General features: G+C 35.3%; 1 protein-coding gene and 5 non-coding genes across 6 annotated transcripts; all 6 read left to right on the top strand.

The window, feature by feature from the left end:
- The first annotated feature begins 1,754 nt into the window (after positions 1-1,754).
- LOC145163760 (uncharacterized) lies at positions 1,755-3,638 on the top strand. Its single transcript, XM_079082540.1, has 4 exons — positions 1,755-2,020; positions 2,090-2,198; positions 2,271-2,768; positions 2,811-3,638. Exons 1-4 carry the CDS (start codon positions 1,755-1,757, stop codon positions 3,636-3,638), a joined length of 1,701 nt encoding a protein of 566 aa, XP_078938666.1.
- Positions 3,639-19,087: 15,449 nt separating this feature from the next.
- Positions 19,088-19,247, top strand: LOC145168145 (small nucleolar RNA snoR134). Its single transcript, XR_013741732.1, has one exon. It is a non-coding gene; the product is annotated as a small nucleolar RNA snoR134 (small nucleolar RNA).
- Positions 19,248-19,474: 227 nt separating this feature from the next.
- On the top strand, positions 19,475-19,562 carry LOC145168138 (small nucleolar RNA U36a). Its single transcript, XR_013741725.1, has one exon. It is a non-coding gene; the product is annotated as a small nucleolar RNA U36a (small nucleolar RNA).
- A 75-nt stretch (positions 19,563-19,637) lies between these two features.
- On the top strand, positions 19,638-19,728 carry LOC145168108 (small nucleolar RNA Z223). Its single transcript, XR_013741695.1, has one exon. It is a non-coding gene; the product is annotated as a small nucleolar RNA Z223 (small nucleolar RNA).
- A 225-nt stretch (positions 19,729-19,953) lies between these two features.
- LOC145168128 (small nucleolar RNA snoR97) lies at positions 19,954-20,064 on the top strand. Its single transcript, XR_013741715.1, has one exon. It is a non-coding gene; the product is annotated as a small nucleolar RNA snoR97 (small nucleolar RNA).
- Positions 20,065-22,315: 2,251 nt separating this feature from the next.
- Positions 22,316-22,387, top strand: LOC145168121 (small nucleolar RNA snoR60). The gene has a single exon (XR_013741708.1). It is a non-coding gene; the product is annotated as a small nucleolar RNA snoR60 (small nucleolar RNA).
- Positions 22,388-22,686: the final 299 nt, after the last annotated feature.

Below are 22,686 nucleotides of genomic sequence, written 5' to 3'. Positions count from 1 at the left end.
CGCAATTTTTACAATTTTTACCCAAAATCCAAAATCTTTGCATTTTTAGTCCCTTTTGATAAATAAGGCCATTTTAACCCCTGAAATAGGTTTATTTACGTTTATAGCCCCTGTTTTGAGAAAAGTTTCCAATTCAGCCCCCTTAAATTTGATTTTTCGCATTTTTGGGCCTAAATAGCCAAAAAGCCCAAATTTTAGCCTATTAGGCTAAAATTTACATTTTTAGTCCTTTAAAAAGCTTAATATTTAAAAAATCTATTATTTTAGCTGTTTTGACCTTTTGATCCTTGTAGAAACCGTGAATGACATCTTTTTCCCCATCTTTTGTTTATTTATCAAAAATAGTCCAATAACAAATTTTATGTTGTAGTATGTTTATTATAAACTTTGTATGGTAGTTTATCTTGACATGTTAAGTGAAATATATCCTAGATCACATATTTTTCCTTCTTGAACTATAGATCTCGAAATATCTTTCATTTTTAGCACATATTTACCACATAAACACAAGAAATCACACATAACATACAAATACACATGGATCTTCACATTTTACTTGTATTCTCCCCCATAAATCATATGAAAACCGAAAATAGAGGGGTATGAACTCACCTTGGGTTTGTGGGTTTGGTTTTGAAGAGAGAGATGGAAAGATGAAGTGATTTTTGGCCCTAGCAACTTCCTTGAGTAGATCTCGAACTCAAGAAGATTTCTAAGAGTATAAACACCAAAAACTTTGTTTAAAGGAATGATCTAACAAGAGAGTGAAGTTATGAAGCTTGGATGTGTAAAGACTTACCAAAGATTGACAACACTTGATGAAGACTCTTGAATCCAAGCCAAATTTTCGAGAATTCCTTGAAGGAAGGAAGGAGATGGACTTAGAGAGAAATGGAGATAATTTTTTTGTGTATTGTGTGTGTGTGGTGTGTCTTCGGCCGAAACAAGAAGAGAGGAGGGAGAAGAGGGAGTGTGAGGTGATAGGTGCATGGATGTATGTGATATTTGCATGGTTACATGGGGGATAATGTGGAGGTGGCACTCCAAGTCAACTCTCCCCTTAATCTCTTCTTTTTTTATTGTTTTTTTTTTGTTTTATGCTTGGGCCGAAAAGGGCTAAGGAAGGAGAAAGGAATCACTTTGGCCCATTCTTGCCTTGGCTCGAGTTCATGAGGCCTATAAGGAAAAGTTACGGCCCATTGGTCCCTTAGGGTAGCTCACGGCCCAATTTTTGTATAAAAGAATTGATTTATGGCCCATTAGGCTCATTGGATTTGTTATGGCCCAATAAGGCCCATTAAAGATAAACTAGTCTATTTTAGGCTTATAAGGCCCATAAAGGTTAAGTCTCATGAGAGTGGGTCCAATGAGAGCCCATTTAAGAGTTCTAAACCCAAAATAGTCAAGTTGGAAGCTTATTGGCCCATTAGGCCTAATAAGAAAATTCTAGTCCATAATGAGCTTAAACCGAGATTTTTAGGGTTTTCAACTTTATTTGATAAATCTAGGTTTGAATTTGTTTCCATAGGTTGAACTTCAAGCATAACATGAATTAGGGTTATGAGTTTACAGTAGATAATGTTTACAAGAGTACATAATTTCCTAGCTAGAAAGCTAGTTGTGAAAAGTTAGGTTCAATTGTGAATTATTCATGGATAGGTACCCATTACACAACACAATTCTTACAGAAACAAAAAGTTAGTGTCAGGCTACTTAGGGATGAGGTTAAAGAGAAATTTGGTATAGATGTGAGTATGGGACATTGTAGAAGAGAAAAGAAGTTTGCAATTGAACTGATTGAAGGAACACTAGTGGAGCACTATACAAAGTTGTGGTCATATGGTGAGGAGATTAGAAGATCAAATCCAAGATCAACAGTCAAAATTGATGTCAATTCTATGCCAGATGGTAAGAATTATTTTAGCAAGTTTTACTTGTGTTTTGATGGGCTTAAGCAAGGGTGGAGAGGGAGTTGCAGAAGGGTTATAAATTTAGATGGATGTTTCTTAAAAGGGCTTATGTACTAGAGAGCTAATATGTGCTCTAGGAAGAGATGCCAATAATCACATATTTCCAATTGCATGAGCAGTTGTCTGTGTAGAGAACAAAGAAAATTGGAAATGTTTTTGGAAAACCTTAGAGATGACCTTCATCTGGATACTGGTTTTGGTATAACATTAATGTCAGATCAGCATAAGGTAAGTTGTTTTACTTCCTAATTTTTAAAATTCTATTCTCATTTTATCTAACATGTTACCATTGTTGCACAGGGGCTGTTAGAGGATGTGAAGGAAATATTGCCTACTGTTGAACATAGGCAGTGTGCAAGGCATATTGTTGCCAACTTTAGGAAAAGATTCAGTGGTGTGCATTATGAAACCATGTTTTGGAAGGCAAGCAAGGCATCCACTGACCCTTTATTCAATGCTGCCATGAAGGAGATTAAAGTGCTTAACCCTGCAGCCTTTGCTTATCTTATGGAAACAAACCCCAAATCTTGGAGTAGAGCATTTTTTCAAGAGGGGAGGATGTGTGATGCAGTGGAGAATAGATTATCTGAGAGCTTCAACAGTGTCATAAGGGATGCAAGGAAAAAGCCGATCATCACCATGTTAGAGGAGATTAGATTGTATGTTACGGAGAGAATATACAATTTAAAGATTAAAGGTAGTTCATGGCCTGATTACAAGCCTTGCCTAGCAATTAAACTCCTACTGAATCAATTAAAAAAAGCTCAAAGGTACTTTCTAATCTTTAAACTCATAATTGTATGTAATTACTTATGTTATGTCTACAATAGGTATTGACAGGTTTTACCAAGTGGTCTAAACCAATTTGAAACAAGAAACATGGCTGAGTCCTATGTTGTTGACCTGAACAAGAAGACTTGTACTTGTAGAGTGTGGCAACTTAATGGGTATGGATGTGTGCATTCAGTTGCAACTATATCATTTCTCAATAGAGATGTTGGTGGTTATGTGGATACAATGTTCTATGGAGCAGTCTACAAGAACACCTATAAGTATCTAATTCAGGGGATGAATGGTAGCAATATGTGGCCACCTATTGACTTCATACGACCTCTTCCACCAATGAAGAGAAGAATTCCAGGTACACCAAAGGTTAACAGAAGAAGAGATGCATCAGAGAAGCTCCCAAGGCACACTATGTCTAAGGCAGGGAAAAAAATATCATGCAGTGTGTGTAAAAATGTGGGGCATAACATGGTCACATGTCCTCAAGCTGAAAGACCTCAAGTGAAAAAACCTGAAGTTGGTAGGAGGCCAAAACTAAATGTTAAAAAAAGGAAAACAGGTGTCAATGAAAATGGTGAAGGAGCAGGAGGTGTCAATGAAAATGGTGTTGATGCAGGAAGTTGTGGAACAAAATCAGTGCATGAAGGGCAAAAGGGTGAAGGAGCAGGAGGTGTCAATGAAAAAGGTGTTGATGCAGGAAATTGTGGAACAAAATCAGTGCATGAAGGGAAAAAGGGTGAAGGAGCAGAAGGCGTTGGTGCGGGAATGAGATGTAAAAGAAAGAAATCAGAGAGAATCATAAAGATGAAACTTGCTAAGAGGGTGAAGGGCAAATATGGGAAAGGAGATACCAGTGAAAACCCATTGGAGCTTAATGATTAGGATCTTATTTCATTTAAGTTGTTATCTTTTAACTTGTTTGTGTTTGGTTGGATTTAATTGTTAAGTTTGGAATTGGGTTGTAGTAGGTTATTAAGTTTGGAATTGGACAAGTTGTTATGTTTTAACTTGGTTGTGTTTTAACTGACTTTGTTTATTAGAGGAACATATGTACTTGTTTATTTGTTTCTACTACTTATGTTGTTTGAGAAATTTGGTGTGTTTAAGAAGTGGTCCAATAATTAGCTTGTTCATAATTCGTTCATACAAAACACATCAAAGTACATTACAAGTTACATAACAAGTGGTCCAATAATTTGCTTGTTCATAATTCGTTCATACAAAACACATCAAAGTACATTACAAGTTAAACATACAAACCAAAAGAAAGTACAATACAAGTTAAACCCAATTGACCTTCATCACAACTTGTACATGATTAAACAGAAAAAAAATACCCAACTACATATTAGGTAAACCTTCAACTTAAAGACCTCAGCTTGAAGCTTTTTGCACGACTTAAACAACCCAGTTATGATCACACCTTCATTGTTGCACTACATTTCATCAACCCATGCTATAAAACCTAAACGAGCATCCTGATTCCAACTATTTGCTTGAATTAATACATCTTAAAAAAAAGTAGGGTTAACATCAGAAATTGAATAAATGGTAAATTACCTTTTTAGGGAATGCATAAAAGGGCCTTCCTGGGTTATTGGTAGTACGTGATGTTCTTATTATAGCCTCAGCTCCACATCCACATTCCATGTTCTTCATTATGTATCTTCACAGTGGAGAGTATTTGAAGAAGAAAACAATGTGCTAGAATGAAACAACTTGGTATATATGAAAGGGTAGTACGTGTAAAAGACTATATTACCCCCACCGTGCAAGGCACGTGGGGTCCCTAACATCCCCACTTTTTTCTTTTTCCCATTACTATTGCACTATCAACGGATTATTCAATGAAAATTAACAAGTAAATAAGAACATAAACAATGAACAAAGAACATCATCCAAGTTTACAAAATGCCTATCATTTAGACAGGTCTTTCATTAATCATTAGATTTCACTTACAAAATGCCTATCATTTAGAGAGGTCTTTACATATTTTGCCAAAAAAAAAAAAAACAGAAACACTACATACTAATAACCTTCTTAACCACGAACCACCTTAGCTGCAAATCAACCCATCACCCAAGCTTAACAACGAAATGGAGCACAACCACCAGCAACAAGAGCATCCCCACCATCATGCCACCCACAGCAACACCAACGACTTTAAACTTCTGATCATGGTCATCCAGCTTGTGCTGGAGACTGATGTGGTCGATCCTGCAAACGATATACTCCTATCCAAGCTGCTCCTTCAACGTTTCATTTCAGTTAGGTTTTCTATAATCTTCGGACCACAATCACAAAAGATTGATTGGAGCACATTGTAGTTGATGTCTTCACCAGAATTTAAAGAGTCGGGTGAAGGTGGTGGAGCCGACATTGTTGCTTTTTAAGGGTTCTTCCAGATGATTGTTTGCCCAAATATGGTAAACAAGTTTGAGAGTTGTTTTACTTCAAACCCCACATGCGTATGTCCCCTTATAATTCGAGACTTGTGCCTGGGACTCAATCGAATCGACAGTGTAAGGTTGTTGGGGTGTTGGTGGAAATTAAAGACGGTAATTACTCTTTGCATTTGTCAGCTTCTGTGTCATCGAGTCAACTCGGTATTGACTCAATGGGTTAACTCATATGTATACATGGCAAGTGACGAGGCAGGTTAACCTTCTAAAATGGGTAAGATGACTTTCCCAATCGGTAAAACACAAGTTTATACCCTTAAAATGCAAAAAATAGTCACGAGGGACCATTTAAACCATTATACGTAACTTTGTTGGGCTACAGTAACAATAACCCTAAACGTAAAGCAATTGTGAAGTAGGTAACAAACATATATTGTGTAATGAAAGATCAAATTTTGATTACGTAATATGTCATCTAAAATGATTAAACTTGTGTTTGTTAAATGTTTATAAAGCGTCTATGTCAAAACATATGTTTAAATGAAAATTGAACATAGCCTATTAAACGTAAAGCAATTGTGAAATAGGTTGATACAAACAGGTATTATGTAATGAAAGATCAAATTTTGATTACGTAATGTGTCATCTAAAATGATTAAACTTGTGTTTGTTAAATGTTTATAAAGTTTTTATGTCAAAACATAAGTTTTATTGAAATTGTTTGTATGTATAATGTTATAAATGTTACTATTCTTTCGTGTTATAACCGGTGGCAGATCTAGCCCGTAAGTTAAGTTAAGTGGGGTGCACGTTGACCATTGACCGTGTTGACAGTTGATCGTACAAGCTAATGAAAAAAATTCAAGTAATAACATTAAAAATGTACAAATTAATGAAAAAAGAATCAAGTAATGAAAAGCTAATAACATTAAAAGCTTACTGAAAAGATGGTTGTGGTGAAGATAGTTGATGAATGCCAAAATTCAAGTAATAACATTAAAAGCATACAAATTAATGAAAAAAGAATCAAGTAATAAAAAGCTAAATAACATTAAAACCTTACTGAAAAGATGGTTGATGAATGCCAAGAACTAGAAGATGAAATCGGATATGAACTTTTGAATTTAAACAAACCTAATTCGAGATAGGCAATTATTCCCCCCCCCCCCCCTTTAAACACCACTAACCCATTTAAACCACCACCATCATGATTATGATTAAATGGGTCAATCATATATCCGAAAAGGGTGTTAAACTGCTCCATGGATATTCCATTTGTTGAATCATCTCCTAAAGATTTTGTGTACCCTCACAGGTACTTGGGATGCATCGATGGTCCTTCCGTTCCGTTGATATTCATCCTTTTAAATATCTTTCCATAACATTTTTAATTAGTTCATACAAAAACCATTATACAAAGTAGACAAATCTGATTTCAAAGTACAACATTTTGTATAAAGTTCATACCACCAAAAATCATAAAAATTATATTTCATAGTATCAAATAACATTGTGAATCAGTTTATACACATTATGATTTCCGAATTAGTTCACAACATTCTGAATCAGTTCATAGTTCATAAAGATAAAAAAAACCATTTCATTGGAACACATTCTAAAAATGGAACACAAAATCAAAAGCAATCGGTGGAATTAACTTACAAACTTTCCAGCAACGGTGGTGTCCGGCGTCAAACAGTACCAGTTAGAAGGTGGTGAGCGGCATCAAGACTTAGGTGGTGGTTGTGGTTATTACGCCAGTAGGCCAACATCGGTATTGTGATGTGCGTTTTTGCTAAATTTCCGACAACGGTGGTTGTGCTAGATTCCGACGATTTCACATTATCAAATAACATTTTGAATCAGTTCATACATATTATGATTTCCGAATTAGTTCACAACATTCTGAATCAGTTCATAGTTCATAAACATAAAAAAAAAACCAGTTCATTGGAACACATTATGAAAATGGAACACAAAATCAAAAGCAATCGGTGGAATTAACTTACAAACTTTCCAGAGATGGTGGTGTCCGACTTCAAATAGTACCGGTTAGAAGGTGGTGAGCGGCCTCACGACTTAGGCGGTGGCTAGCGTTACTGCACCGGTAGGCCGAAATCGGTATTGTGATGTGCGTTTTTGCTAAATTTTCGACGACGGTGGTTGTGCTAGATTCCGACGATTTGTTCGGTTGTTTAGTTATTTGTGTTAATGGTTTATATTCTTGGCTTCTTAAGTTCTTGTAATTGGTTTGAGAGAGAAATAAATTTTGAATGATAGGGGACCAGGTACTTTGAAGTGGAGACCAACTATTAAAAAAATATAAAAAAATTAAATATTATATATATTACCAGTAGGATTTTTCTTTAAGTTGGGGCCATTCAATTGGATCATCCACTAGTTATAACTAAGGGTTTATAATGTTTTCTTTCTAAATATTTATATATTACTGAAGTAGAAAAATATGCACCATACCTTGCCAATCAAACATTCCAGAGTAAACAAAAAAAGATGGAGTTTATGATCTGCTTTTTTCTAGAACAGTTACCCTATGAGGCCGCATGAGCCAAGAAATTTGTCACGTTATTCAACTGTTTAAGACTTATTCTAATCCATTTGAATATCCATTCTCGCGCTACCTTGGTGATCTCACAATTCACAAGTAAATGATCGACTATTTCAGTTTCTTTCTCACAAAGGGACGCATAGGATTATGGACCATAATACCCTTGACACGAAGTGTGTCCGCCACTAGGGTTCTCCTCATTGATGCCCACCAAACCCAACAACGAACTTTTAATGGGATAATGTTTGACCAACAAATCTCCTTGCCCCTGAACTGTATAATTTTGGAGTCAAAAAAACCACGCCTTTTCATAACTGAGTAACGACCATTTGTGGATAGACTGAATCGAAAATTTAGATCTTGAAACACGCTCCAAATCTGTAATACTCATGTATAGCTCTAACAGTTCATGTAATGATTCTGCATCACTAGGCTCGTGTCTCCATTTTTTTTCAAGTGAAGCCATTTTGAGATACACGATCAAGCACATAACATCTTTTGACTGCTTCCATTGAGTACAATATGGGGAACCTGATTTGGAAAGGGACTTCCCCGCACTGAGTGTCCTTCCAGAACATAATAAGTGTGATGGTACCAGGAACTATCGTGAATACCTGATTCTGTTCAATATGGAAGTCCCCCATACTTTTGATCGCTTTAGCTACATTATTCCAAGCTCCTGATGATATTCTCCTAGCAATGTAAGTGGCTGGTTTGCGCTTAAGGTTATGGATGTTGACAATCACCTTATTCCATAAACTGGTTCTATCGTTGAGGAGTTTCCACCACTATTTGGTAAAGAGGGCTAAATTTTGATCTTTGAGAGTTCTGATGCCTAGTCCACCTTCTTTTATTGGAGTTACGACTTTAGCCCAATCAACCCAATGAATCTTTGATTTATCATTACCTCCCCCCTACAGAAATTTCCATCTTATATTTTCAAGAGTGTCAATCATGCCTTGAGAGGCCTTGAAAATTGACATTTAATATGTAGGAAGGTTGTTTAACACAGACTTGACTAAAGTAAGTCGCCTCCCAAATGATAATACCTTGGATTTCCATGAGGATAATCTAGAGCGAAATTTATCAATGATCGGATCCCAATGTTTTTTGAGAGCCATGTTAGCCCCCATAGGAAGCCCTAAGTACATGAATGGGAAGGATCCAATCCGACAACGAATGACTCTAGCCATTCGTTGTAGTTCCTGGTTCGATGTCCCAATGCCAAATAATCTTGATTTGGAGAAGTTGAGTTTGAGCCCGAAGGATATCTGAAAACATTTAAGAATTTGGGATAAATTCTTAATGCTAGTAGTATCCCAAACACCCAAGAATATTGCATCATCGATATATAATATGTGTGAGATTGTGGATCCATTGTGTGTGTATGTGGGGGGGGGGGGGTTGATGTCTTTGAATAACGTGTTTTCACAAGCAGTCTGTCTTTACAACAACGTTTAGGCATTCCATTTCTAGGATAAACAGGTTAGGAGAGAGGGGGTCCCCCTGTCGAACCCCTTTCGATATGGAGAAATCATATGTGGGAGCACCGTTGACTAGTACCGAAGCGTTTGAAGAATTGAGACACCTCTGAATCCATCTTCTCCATGTTGAACCGAATCAAGTTTGTTCCAAGATAGAGTCTAAATAAATCCAATTGATGGAGTCAAAAGCCTTCTCAAAATCGTCTTTGAGAAGAAATGACTTCAGTTTATTCTTTTTTGCCCGGGAATGAATCTCAACTAAAATTAAGGGCCCATCCAGAATGTGACTCCCTTCGATATATGCTGACTGAACCTCATCGATGACAGTATCAATCACAGACTTCAGACGGATGGCGAGAATCTTAGCCACCACTTTGTACATGTTACCGATATGACTAATGGGGCGATAGTCACCTAGAACCAACGAGTCATTAACTTTAGGCACCCATGTAATGAATGAGGAGTTACATCCATCAACAAACAACCCATGATGTTGGAAGTGCTTGACAAAACTGGAGATTTCATCCTTCATAATTTCCCATTTAGCCTTCATCATTTTGAAAGTGAAGCCGTCAGGACCGGGGGCTTTATCCCCACCACAACACCAAACTGCATTCTTTATTTCATCCATGGTGATGGTAGATTCAAGGTAGGCTTGTTGGGAAGGCGAGAGTTTCTTGAACCGAGGGTTGATCAATAAGGGCTTGTTGTTCCAATTTTCTTGAAACTTCAATGAATAGAACTTGTGAATTTCCCGCTTAATCTCAATTGGATTGGTAGACCATGCTCCATTTATCAAGATCCCATGGATTCTGTTATTCCGAGACTTTTTCTTTATTGAACCATGGAAGAAACGAGTATTTTCGTCCCCATCTGCTATCCATTTTACTTTTTCCTTCTATTGGAGGTCCATCTTCTCAATCCGCTCCAACTCTATTAATTTAATTTTACAGTCTTTCATGAATCCCTTTCCATATATGTTAACATTCGAGTTTCAACGGTCCTTTCCAGCTCAGCTAGCTTGTTTTTTGTTTCATCCAGTAGCCCTCCAACCTTCTTTGAGTGTTCTGCTTTCCATTTTCGAATTTCATTACAAAATATTTTAAATATAAAAAATAAATGGGAGAGGTATTATAGTCTTTTTTTTTTAACTTTTATAAGGACTAACACCACAACCAAACTAGCTAAAAAGTATCATATCCGTTAATTTTTAAACGTTTGGACCTTAGCCACATAAAATATTATCATATTAATTTTAAACTTTTTGAATTATCAATATAGTATATTTAATTTGGTAATTTATATATGATGTTAAATTCAAAACCCAAATCAAAATATCAAGTAAAAATAAAAAATAGTCGAAGATTAATTTTTAAAATAGCTAAAAAAGATTTAAATATTTATATATAAATCTGAATCGACATTTATTTGGAACTCTACAACTTTACAAACAGTTGTTAATATTTCAAATAATCACCATGATGATTTTTTTTATCAAATAAGTAATTTTTGAATTTATTTCTCTTAAGAACAGTTTAAAATAACACAAAATCAAGAAAGTTTTTTCATATTGAATCCTTTCTATATGATTATACCCCTTGGCAACAAGCACCTTCTACCTTATCTCAATTATTTAACTTGGTAGCAAAACTCAAACACCCAAAATTCTAAGATAATTATATTTTGGTTAAAACTTGTATTATCATTTCAGAAGAGAGAAACCATTCAACATTTGAGGATTTGAGACACCTTCTTGATGATTGTTTTTCCGTTTGCAACACACGAATCAACCATTGAAGATCTTGGTTCTTTGGTTGGAACAAGAAAATCTCCAATCTTCACATTGTACCACCCACAATGCGTGTTGTACAAACTGTTCTTCGTGTTCTTCAACGATCTAGCATCATCTTCATAAGAACCATCAACATTTTTGGGGTTTGAATTCAAATTCATTGCAACATTTGATGATTGTTGCTTTGGAACCCAAATTTGTTTCATAGATTTTGGCTTCACAACAACATTTGAAGATTTTTGTGAAGAAACCCATTTGTTCTCGCTTTTGATCTTCTTCTTCTTTTTCTTCCTTTTCATCTTTTTGGATCTTGAAGATTTGAATTCAAGAACAACTTCATTTTTGACAACTTCAAATTTTCAAGTTTGAATCAAATCTTTTGGAGTTCGATACATTTGAACTTCTTGGATTGAAGGCTTTCGATAAGGCACCATTCCTTCAAACAAATCACAAGAACTCAAGCAATCATCAGTTTGAACTCCAATTAAATGAAGAACTTTCACATCTTCGTCAAAATCACATTGAATTCCCATTTCTTGCAATTCAACAAACTTAAGAACCATGAAGATCATTTGGGTCTTCAATAAGAGAAACATATTCCTTCTTGAATAATTCTATTTTATTTCCTTCCTTTTGATTTTTACACCAAGATAACATAATCATGGTGATTTCAATCAAACTTCTAATCTTCGAAAGTGGTTGAAATATCAATCTTCCATGATCATATTTCAAGGCTCCATAGGAAATCAAAGTTTCCCATGTAATCAACTCACTTTTTAACAATAACCCATAAAATTGTTTCTCGTTCACTTTGTAATTGGCATCTCCAATCATCACAACCCAAGAATCATAAGCCAAATACACCATGATCACGAGAACTTGAAAAGTTTCTAGAGAGAGAAAGTGAATATGAACAAGTATTCTAGAGAGAGAAACTCGAAGTTTGGATCAAATCAATGAATAAATTTGATTTCTAGAACAACAACACTCTCAATCACGAAGAACTCAAAACAATGAATATTCACTCAAATCATGTAGTCATCATGGATCAATTCTTGAGAGCTTCAAGAACACCCGCTCTGATACCAATTGTAGTGATCCTAATTATGATGACATGTGCGGAATTGAAAAGATCTAGTGAGTCATTCAAGAAACATGAACACAAGGAGTAAATAATCCAGTTAAGCTCCCATTAAATCAATTAATATTACAAAGTGGGTAATGTAAAAATGCTCTCACTAATTTAATCTCTCTAAAGTTCATTACATAAATGAGTGTCACTCACTTCGTATTTATAGGAAAGACAACTCATTACACAATACAAGAGGGTAAGCCTACACTCCACATCCAAGGAGAACTTTGAACCCTAACAACAAGGAAAGGCCAAGGTTTCGTGGGGAGTCTTTAGAAGGAAGGAGGCTGATGAGGGGGCAATGCCAAGTTCCATAATGGAATTTAAATAGAGGCCAAACCATAAAAATTAGGGTTTGTGGTCTGTTTGCGTACATCCAACGTACGCATGGGTACGCCCAGCGTACACATCAACATCCGCGACCCGCTTAAGGGAGTACGCCCAACGCACGCCATGTTACGTGCATCATACTCAAGGACCAAAATGTAAATTTTTCTAAAACCAATTCCAAAATTGAAGAGTACCTGAAACTCGATCGTTACATTTGGGCAGAGTAACCACTAGGTACTAAGCTTTATATAAAGGGTGGCGATATGTTGGTTAAGAGTATCTTCTAGGTGTCGACGTTTCCTGGAAACTGGCCAACATAACAACTAGGTATGATATTTTCTATCAATGTGAGTCAGTATAACAACTAGGCATAATATTATCTTCAAAAAGTTGGACAGAATATCTACCGGGCATAATATCATCCTAATGTTATGATCACAATTCTCTAACTAATATTATACAGTTAGTAATAAATATGAAATAGTTGTGTTTTAACATGTATTCCCCCGATAAGGTTTCGAAAAATAAAGTCTTGAACTCACTTGTAAATATGAAACCGTTGTAGTAGGGTAGAAACCGGGAGTCCAAAACTTTAAGAAACGTTCGTGGGTAGTGGCATGCAAATCGAGAGAGTTGAGAGAGTGTTTGAGGGGTGAGGAAATGGGACTGTCGAGTGTCGAAGACTACTATTTATAGCAATTTGTGGTGCACGTCGTGCAGTATACACCATATAATTATGTGTGAGCCACAGGAGGGTGACACTTGTCGTCCTTCCCCTCGTGCCACGTCATCCCGTATCCCGATGGATCGAGTGTAAGGTATGTGCGGTGCACCGTGTGCGTGTGTGCGCCTTGGTAAAAGTTAAACTTTAAAATTCTGTAACTCTCACATTCGAACTCTGTTTTCAACGACTCTTATATATATGTGTAGGTCTCGACGTACCCTACAACTTTCCTTTTGGTTGTTTTGGCTAGTTCTAACTTTCATTTTTCTAACACCTTGTTTCAAATCGTTTCGTAATTCAGGGCCGTGATCCAAAGACCAATTATCATAAGGCTTAGGGCCTTTGGGAAAGAGAGACTTAGACCCCTTCGAGTGTGGATAATGTAGATTAGATGATCCGGGAGTTCGGTTTGTGTTTTGGAGTCCAAGGGTATATCGGTAAAGTGGCAGTTCGGGCCTTTTATGATTTTTGGATTTTAGTTCGAAAAGTTTTATGGCACGGGGAAGTTGATAGAAGTGTAGAGCTTCTCATTACCTTTCTGTGGATATAAGTATCGTCGGAATCGGATTTAGAACGAAGAAGTTATGGCTTTCGGAAGTTTGGTGACTTTAAGACTAAGCGCCTAGTACACAGGGCATACATTGGGAGTACATTGGGCGTACTAGGCAAGAGGATTGCGGGCACCCTATGGAGTACGCTTGGCGTACTGGGAATACGCCCTACGTACTCCAGCCTCATGCAAACCCTAATTTAGGGTCTTAGACCCTATTTAATGATCTTAACTCAACTCCAATCCCTCTTATCTTCAACCTCCATCCCGTTAAACCCTAGATTCGAAACCCTAGCTTTCATTTGAGCATTTGTTAGGTTTTTGGTGTGCCTTGGAGAAGAAGGAGTTCTTGTTGGAAGCATTGTTTGGCTTGGAGCTTGTGGATCCAAGCTCTAATCATCTTCATCAACATCCAGGAGGTATAAAGTTTCTGACTTGATGACTCTATGTGTTAGATCTAGTATAGGGTATGTTTTGGGTTTATTTTGGTCCTTAGAGTCGTCCTTGTGAGTATGAGCTACTCCAAGAGCTTAAAATGTTGGATCTTAGCACTTCTGAGGTTGTGGGTGCATAAAGATGACATCTTGATGAGTTTGGGTGAGTCATGATTAAGTTGGTGTTCATATTATGGGTTTAGAAGGATGAAAATGGGTTTTGGGTCCCATTAAGGCATGCAAGGGAGTAAAGTTGGCAACTTTATGGTTTAAGACCTTATGTAGGGAGCAGATCTGTGTTTGGACGACTTGACTTAACCCAGTAAGAGCTTAATATGGGTTTTTGGGCCTCTGATGAGTACATTGGGCGTACATAGGAGTACGCTCAGCGTAATGCTTGTATCATGCATAGACTGCTTGTACGTGGTGCTTCAGAGGTAAGTATGTGGGGCGTACATTTCTGGTACGCAGAGTGTACTACCCAGGGTGTCTATTTTGGGCCTTTTGGGGGTTGGGATATGAGATGTTGGACCAATTATGGAAGGGGTAAAATGGTCTTTTACCCTTTAGGAAGATAGATTATTGTTTGGCCCTTATGACTCTTTAATTGGTTTAGGCCATTAGTAGGCCTAGTGTGGGCTTGGACCAGTATTGGGCCTCATGTCTTATGGGTTTGACCATAATAATGTAATAAGGATTGGTATTGATTATGTTCATTGTGAGGAGTCGTTGTGCAACAAGTTCGGGCATGGATTTGCTATCTTCTGATTAAGGTGGGTTTCCTCACTGTGTTTAGCGGGTCGAAAGCACCAATGTCGGCCCATGGTTTATTATGATTAGGATGCTAGAAGAGATGTCTTTATATGCCTACTGTATGAGCTTGTAGACTTGCATGCTAGTACTGATCTGTCAGTGATAGGATGACTTATTTAGGTTACAATACTTACATGAATACCAAACTTCTGTGATATTACTATTCTTATATTTCTAACACTCATCTTTTGTCTAAGTAAGAACTCTCTTGCATAATGACTCCCTATCCAAGCATAAGTGACCATTGACCCTAACTTGTAGTTCCTTGCATAGTTGTGATCTGGATTTAAAGACTTGATTAGGAAGCTTTCTTCATCACTCATCCAAGATACCCATAACCTGAATGTGCACTCACCCTTACAAAACTTAACCAACAATCGTTTTCTATCATTTTTCTCAAATCAAAACTGGTACCCATTGGCAACAACATAATTGTATAACATAGATTTTAATTGAGTTGGATGTTGGAATCTCATACCGAGTATTGGGTACTATTTTTTCCATGAAATTTCTTCATTTTGCTCCCTCTTCACCCCCATCATCATCATCGTCTCTCTTGTTATTATTTTCCTCCTTATCTTTACCATATAATTTACTCAAAAACTCATCACCCTTTGTTCTGTTCATAATGACTATATCCTCATTAAAGTCCACCTCCACATCTCTAAGGTTATCAATTTCGTCATTATTTTCCCCACCATCAATGCATGAATCATCACCGTCTTCTTCTTCTATGTCAGAACCAAACTAATCATCTATTCCTCGATCATCATGGTCCATATAGATGGAAATTATACCATCGGTTCCATACACATAAAAAATGTAACCATCATACTCTCCATCATTACCAATAACAGTTATCAGAGATAATAAGGGCTTACCTGGCTCAAATTGTATAACTTCTTTATACTTTCTTGCATGAACCGTTCGAGAAAGGCGATACACTCAGAGTATGTCACTCCAGAAAAATTGTGATAATTGAATATGAATTTCATACCATGGTTATACAAGAAATGATTTCACAGAAAAACACTCTTGTAGTTAAGCTCCAGAAGAGGACACAGTCCATCAGAGTTTGCCCTCGAGGTGGACATTGTCGGATGGTTGACTCATCACTGACTTTGATCGAAGAAAAAGAGTTTGAACCCTAGCTTTTTTTTCCCGTTCTTGGTTACTGAGAGATGAGAAAGAACGAACAAACGAGTGTAGTGGTGTGTGATTTAATGTGATGTTTTTGACTTCGTTTTCTTATATGGAGTAAATAAGGTTAATATCTAATTTAATGTAATGCCACGTTAGGATTATAACCGGTTGTTACTGTCAACACGCTGTCACATGCGTATTAAGAAAATAAATTATCACTGCTAGTTGCACTAAAAATATAGCACAGGGAAGCATGGTCGAATCCTCAGGGACACAGCCTAAAAGTCAATGCCTTTTTGCATCAGGCACAATCTAGTCAAAACAGAAATTATTAAAAGGGGGATTTGAATTAAACTAAAAACTAAAATTGCAGTGATATTAAATTAAACGAAAATGAATATAAAAAAACGATTTCAGCTCTGCTATGACTTTCCTAATCATGCAATCAACCCAGATCCGGTTATTTGAGATGCGTTCTATCTAAGTTGGTACTGAGAAAAACTAACAAGCTCTAATAATTTATCTTTTACCTTATTTAGTTAACCAAAACAAGCTCTTCAATTAACCCTAAATTTTTACTGTCTAATCAAACAAGCTCTTAATTAAGATCAGAAAAGTTGTATTATAATCTATGTAAAATTCCCAGCAATATCCAATACTTCTCACAGGCTCGGAAGCGTAAAGATATGATTTTTACAGTTTATAATAAAGTCAAATCCCAAACACGGAACCGATTTATTACTTGTTACTTTTACCAGTTGACAAGAACAATTACGGATTCTATTAACTGATTAACTGGAATGATAAAACCCTAGCTAGGTGATCAGACTAACAAGAATCAAAATCAAACATTCATTAAGAACAAAACTGAAGAATCTAGATAGAAACACACAACAAAAACCAGATCTAATGATCAATCACATGAAAAGTAATTGTCTTTGCATAACTGAAAACTAGGGTTTTAGCCAGACATGACTAAAATCTGATAAAAATAAATGAAAAGAGACATCAAACAATTAATCTTACTAATCTACTTGAAGGAGATGATCCACAGTCTTCAGATCATCAGAAATCGTTGAAATCGGAGAAGAAACGCCTCCAAAATCGTATTTTCGTCGTCTGGTACCTCTGGAATCGCCAACTTAGGTTACATGAATGCTATCAGGGTCTATTTATATGTCCAGCAGCAAAAACGGCGTGCATACGATCGCATGTAGACAACCTGCGATCGCAGGTTTTGAAGAAAACGTGTCTCGTGCCTTTTTAATGAAGTAGGATTTTATTTTGGCACTTTTTGGCCAACCTGCGATCGCATGTATACAACCTGCGATCGTAGGTTTTGAGTTTTCACTCCCGGATGAATTTTTGGCACAAAAAAACCTCGAAGACAAGTTGTGACCAAACATACGATCGCATAAAGGCCCCATGCGATCGCATAAAGGCAACCTGCGATCGCATGTTATGCCTAAGACGTCCGAAATTTCGTCTACTTTTCAGATCATTTTGAATCGCCTCAATCAGAGTTACGATTCATGAGATATTGTCAAAATACTGACAGGGGGTCAAAGCTGCCAGCAACATCCTTTAACTTTAGATTGCATATTCTATCCTCGTGTGATCAATTTGATTGAATGTTTCTTCACCAAATCATCTTCTAATCATTCCACAACATACTCCATAAGTTCCAAGCTCCATTTTAAGCTCCAAACGTGCATCCAACTGCTCCCAAAGCACTACTCCACTCAAACTATCTGAAATTGACTTAAAAACATGAGCAGTACGGGAATTCTTACGAATTACATGAGCTGAACATTATTTAAATAAATGAAATGCAAATGTACAAAATATGATACTAAATAATAATAAAAACTACCCTAAAAGATGCATAAAATGACATATAACAGTTACGTTTACTAGGTGTGTAATGGTTCAATTAGAAAGTCAATCCTAACATTAAAGACTAATTACGCAAAAAAAAAGACTAAATGTGTAAATTCGCCAAAACCTTTTTTATGCTACAGTAGCAATTAAGGTACAAATAAAGTGCATATGTATATCATGACATTTTATTGCATTAACGAAAAATTATGTTAATGTTAAATGTTATTTACTTGCAAACCATGTCACTATGACTTATGTAGATATCTCATATATAGGGAAATATGATGTATATCAGGTGATATGACATTGACATACATGTTTTTGACGGGTATGCTTACCCCAAAAGAACTATCTCAAATAGGCATAGTGTTAAAAGTGAATATCAAATGTTTTGGTCATTTTTCATCCCAAAACATCACCAATCACATAGTTAATCAATTTATGTGATTATATATTATTAAGATTCACTTTAAACACTAGAATTTGTGTTCTAACATTCTTAGATCCAAATTCCATTAAACATTTAAAACCAATCTTTCTCACATTTTTTTTTGTCAAAAGCCATGAAACCAAATAGAGAGGGAAGATCCTTTAACCTTTTGTGGTTTTAACAAAGTCTTGAACAACATATATTGATCTTATCCTCTTGACTTCACACACTCTTTTGATTTTATTTTTTCTTTCATTGAAAATAAAATGGAGCTTAAAGTATTAAACCCTAACACAAATTTATTCTCCTAACAAACTTTCATTCCTTTTACTTTGGCCACTAAACCTTGTAGCATTTAAAAGTGAGCCTAATTCCTGATTGACAATCAAGCCGTTTTGTAAACCTGAGGCGATAAAACGTCATTGTAATGGGCCGGCCCAAGACAGCAACCAGTCCCATTAAAAAACGAACGTTATACTTCCAGCCAGTTCCAGGGTTTCAGTGTTCAAAATACATCAGTTTTATCTATATATAATCAAATGATCTTCTCGACTTTTAGAATCACAGCCTCACAGAATACAGATACATCTTCTACACTTGGATTGTAAGTTTTTCATATCAGAGTTTTTGTTTGATTTTAGAGATTAATCTGCATGTAGCACCCCGGGCTTCTCTGAAAATACAAATTGGATGAAGAAGAAAGCCCCAATGCTCGTGCTAAATCAGATATACAGCCGTCAAGTGTTGCAGTTCAGCCTTTTTGTACCTTTTTCCATGGCCGTTTCTGTGTCAAATCGGCGGCTACAGATAATCAAATCAAGTTTATAGCTTTATCAATTTCATATGTTCTGCCTCACCACACCTTAAGCCTTTTTCCTTAATTTCTGTTGGAAAGAGGTCTAGTCATGGAGGCATATAGTTAACCCTAGGCGGCGTTAACGTGGAGGTTTAAATTTTGTTACTGTTTTTTCCTCTAAAAATTTCTGCTATATTTATTCATTCATTTATTGCCTTTAATGTTGATTAATCTGTTTCTCGGCAATGACTTGATGATTTATCCGCGCTTCTGAGAGTGATCAATGAAGTAAAGGATATAAAATGGTTGAATTTATTAATATGAGCCGATTCTGTATAAATCTAAATAATTTAATTTGATTTTTTGATGGTTGATTTTTTTATTCTTCAAGCTTTTTGTAATCTCTGGCAGTGATGATTAAATATACAGCTTTAAGCCAGTTCTGCTTCTGAGAATTCATGATAGATAGAGCTGTTTTCTACTCTGAGCTCTGATTCCTATTTTTATTAGTTTCCGAATGTAAAAGAACTTATTTTTATAGATTTTTTTTAGATTTTAAATAAGCTGATGATGATATAATCCAAATGTTCGAGGTTTAGTTGATCCAAGACCTTGTTTTACAGGGAGGTGCTATGTATTTTATTATGACTAATCTTAATATCATTTGATATATTTTATTCGATATGATTTATTGAGTTTTAACTATACTCTTTGCCTTGAAATACACAACGGTTTGGAGTCTGAAAAAAAACTCATAGAGTATTGTGTTGTCATCAGCTTCTTCTTTCGTAACATTAACGAGACTGGAGTTAAATAACAGCACTAGATATTTAGAAAAAAAAATGTTTACTGCGATACTATCCACATCGTGGGTTTTGTTTTTAATCGTTACATGGGATTTTTGTGCATTTTTGTTATTTTGTTGAATCAGCAGTCTGTTTATTTTTAAATATGACTCTTGTTGATCATTAGTGGAATTTGTTTTTATAACAAAAAAATGTAGCAAAATTTGATAAGTAGAGAACGTGAATCAAAATCAGTCTGCATGACAGCGGTCTGAGAACATTTGATGTAGGATACTGGAACAGGAATACATGCTGCGATGTGAATGGAGAAAGAAATAACGTTATTCATAAATGTTCTGCTGACAAGTATATGTGGCCTAGTTGTGTTACGCTACGTGGTATCGTGTATGTGTAAAGGATATAAGGTCATGTGAGATGCAAAAGTTCCAACAATTTGACATGTATATTGTGAAGTAGGATGATGAATGATGTTACAAACAGGTAATATGTAACGAAAGAAAAAATTTCCTGATTAAGTAATGTGTCATCTAAAATTAAGTAATGTGTCATCTAAAATGATTAAACTTGTGTTTGTTGAATGTTTATAATATGTCTGTCAAGATATAAGTTTTATTGAAATTTGTTGTTCGTATAATGTTATAAATGTAACTACTCTTTCGTGGCGGATTCACGTAAGTTAAGTTAAGTGGGGTGCATGTTGACCATTGACCATTGACCGTACAAGCTAATGAAAAAATTCAAGTAATAATATTAAAAACGTACAAATTAATGAAAAAAGAATCAAGTAATGAAAAGCTAAATAACATTAAAACCTTACCGAAAAGATGGTTGTGGTGAAGATGGTTGATGAATACCAGAATTCAAGTAATAACATTAAAAACATACAAATTAATGAAAAAAGAATCAAGTAATAAAAAGATGATTGATGAATGCCAAGAACTAAAAGATGAAATCGGATATGAACTTTTGAATTTAAACAAACCTAATTCGAGATAGACAATCTCCAATACAAGTTCAAACTGTAAAAATAATCAGACAAGATGCAAATGAAAATTGAACATAGCCTATTAAACTTAAAGCAATTGTGAAGTAGGTTGATACAAACAGATATTGTGTAATGAAAGATCAAATTCTGATTACGTAATATGTCATCTAAAATGATTAAACTTGTGTTTGTTAAATGTTTATAAAATGTTTATGTCAAAACATAAGTTTAAATGAAAATTGAACATAGCCTATTAAACATAAAGCAATTGTGAAATAGGTTGATACAAATAGGTATTGTGTATAATGAAAGATCAAATTCTAATTACGTAATGTGTCATCTAAAATGATTAAACTTGTGTTTGTTAAATGTTTATAAAGTGTCTATGTCAAACATAAGTTTTATTGAAATTGTTTGTTCGTATAATGTTATAAATATTACTATTATTTCGTGTTATAACCGGTGGCGGATCCAGCCCGTAAGTTAAGTGGGGTGCACGTTGACCATTGACCGTGTTGACAGTTGACATACAAGTTAATGAAAAAATTCAAGTAATACATAAAAAACGTACAAATTAATGAAAAAAGAATCAAGTAATGAAAAGTTGAATAACATTAAAACCTTACTGAAAAGATGGTTGTGGTGAAGATGGTTGATGAATGCCAAAATTCAAGTAATAACATTAAAAACATACAAATTAATGAAAAAAGAATGAAGTAATAAAAAACTGAATAACATTAAAACCTTATTGAAAAGATGGTTGATGAATGCCAAGAACTAGAAGATGAAATCGGATATGAAGTTTTGAATTTAAACAAACCTAATTTGAGATAGACAATCTCTAATACAAGTTCAAACTGTAAAAATAATCAGACAATAAGCAAATGAAAGTTGAACATAGCCTATTAAATGTAAAGCAATTATCCCCCCTAGATTCCGACGATTTGTTCAGTTGTTTAGTTATTTGTGTTAATGGTTTATATTCTTGGCTTCTTGAGTTCTTGTAATTGGTTTGAGAGAGAAAGAAATATTGGATGATAGGGGACCAGATACTTTGAAGTGGAGACCAAAAATTCTTGACTTTTTGAAAAAAAAAACCATTTTTTTACCTATAAAGTTAGTGTTTGCCAAATATTTTTTTAACTTATTAGCTTTTTGAAAAACCAATAAGCTAATAAGTCATTTTAAAAAGCACTTCCAGACATCCACTTAGACATCATCATTTATTGTCATCACAAGTATGTCTATTATAGTTGGCTTTTTTGGTCTCACTCTTCCGTCTGGTTTGTATTGCATATGATGAGCTACTCGGATTCCCCTTTAGGATATCTTGTATGATGCAAAAACCGAGTTTTTGATGCCACTTTTGACATTTGATTCAGTTCAATATTCGATTTTTTGTATTGTTTTCTAAAATGGTTACACGGTTATCTTTAATTTGTCAAAATTTTATATCTATTGAATATATTCGTTTGCTTTTGTTAGCTACCATTGTACTTGATGGTTTTAGTTCCTTTTTCGGGCTAGAATTTTAGAACTCAGTGCATCTTATTTCTTGAAACCGGGAGGCTATTTTGTTATATCAATCAAGGTCAGTTCTTGATCTTTACTCATTCATACGTTCAATCTTTATTTGGTTTATTCAATCTTTCATAAAGTTT

This window comes from Lactuca virosa, chromosome 3 (genome assembly GCF_052849685.1).
Source record: "Lactuca virosa cultivar CGN04683 chromosome 3, Lactuca_virosa_CGN04683_v6, whole genome shotgun sequence".
Taxonomy (NCBI): Eukaryota; Viridiplantae; Streptophyta; class Magnoliopsida; order Asterales; family Asteraceae; genus Lactuca; species Lactuca virosa.
This window is presented reverse-complemented; position numbering and strand designations above follow the sequence as displayed.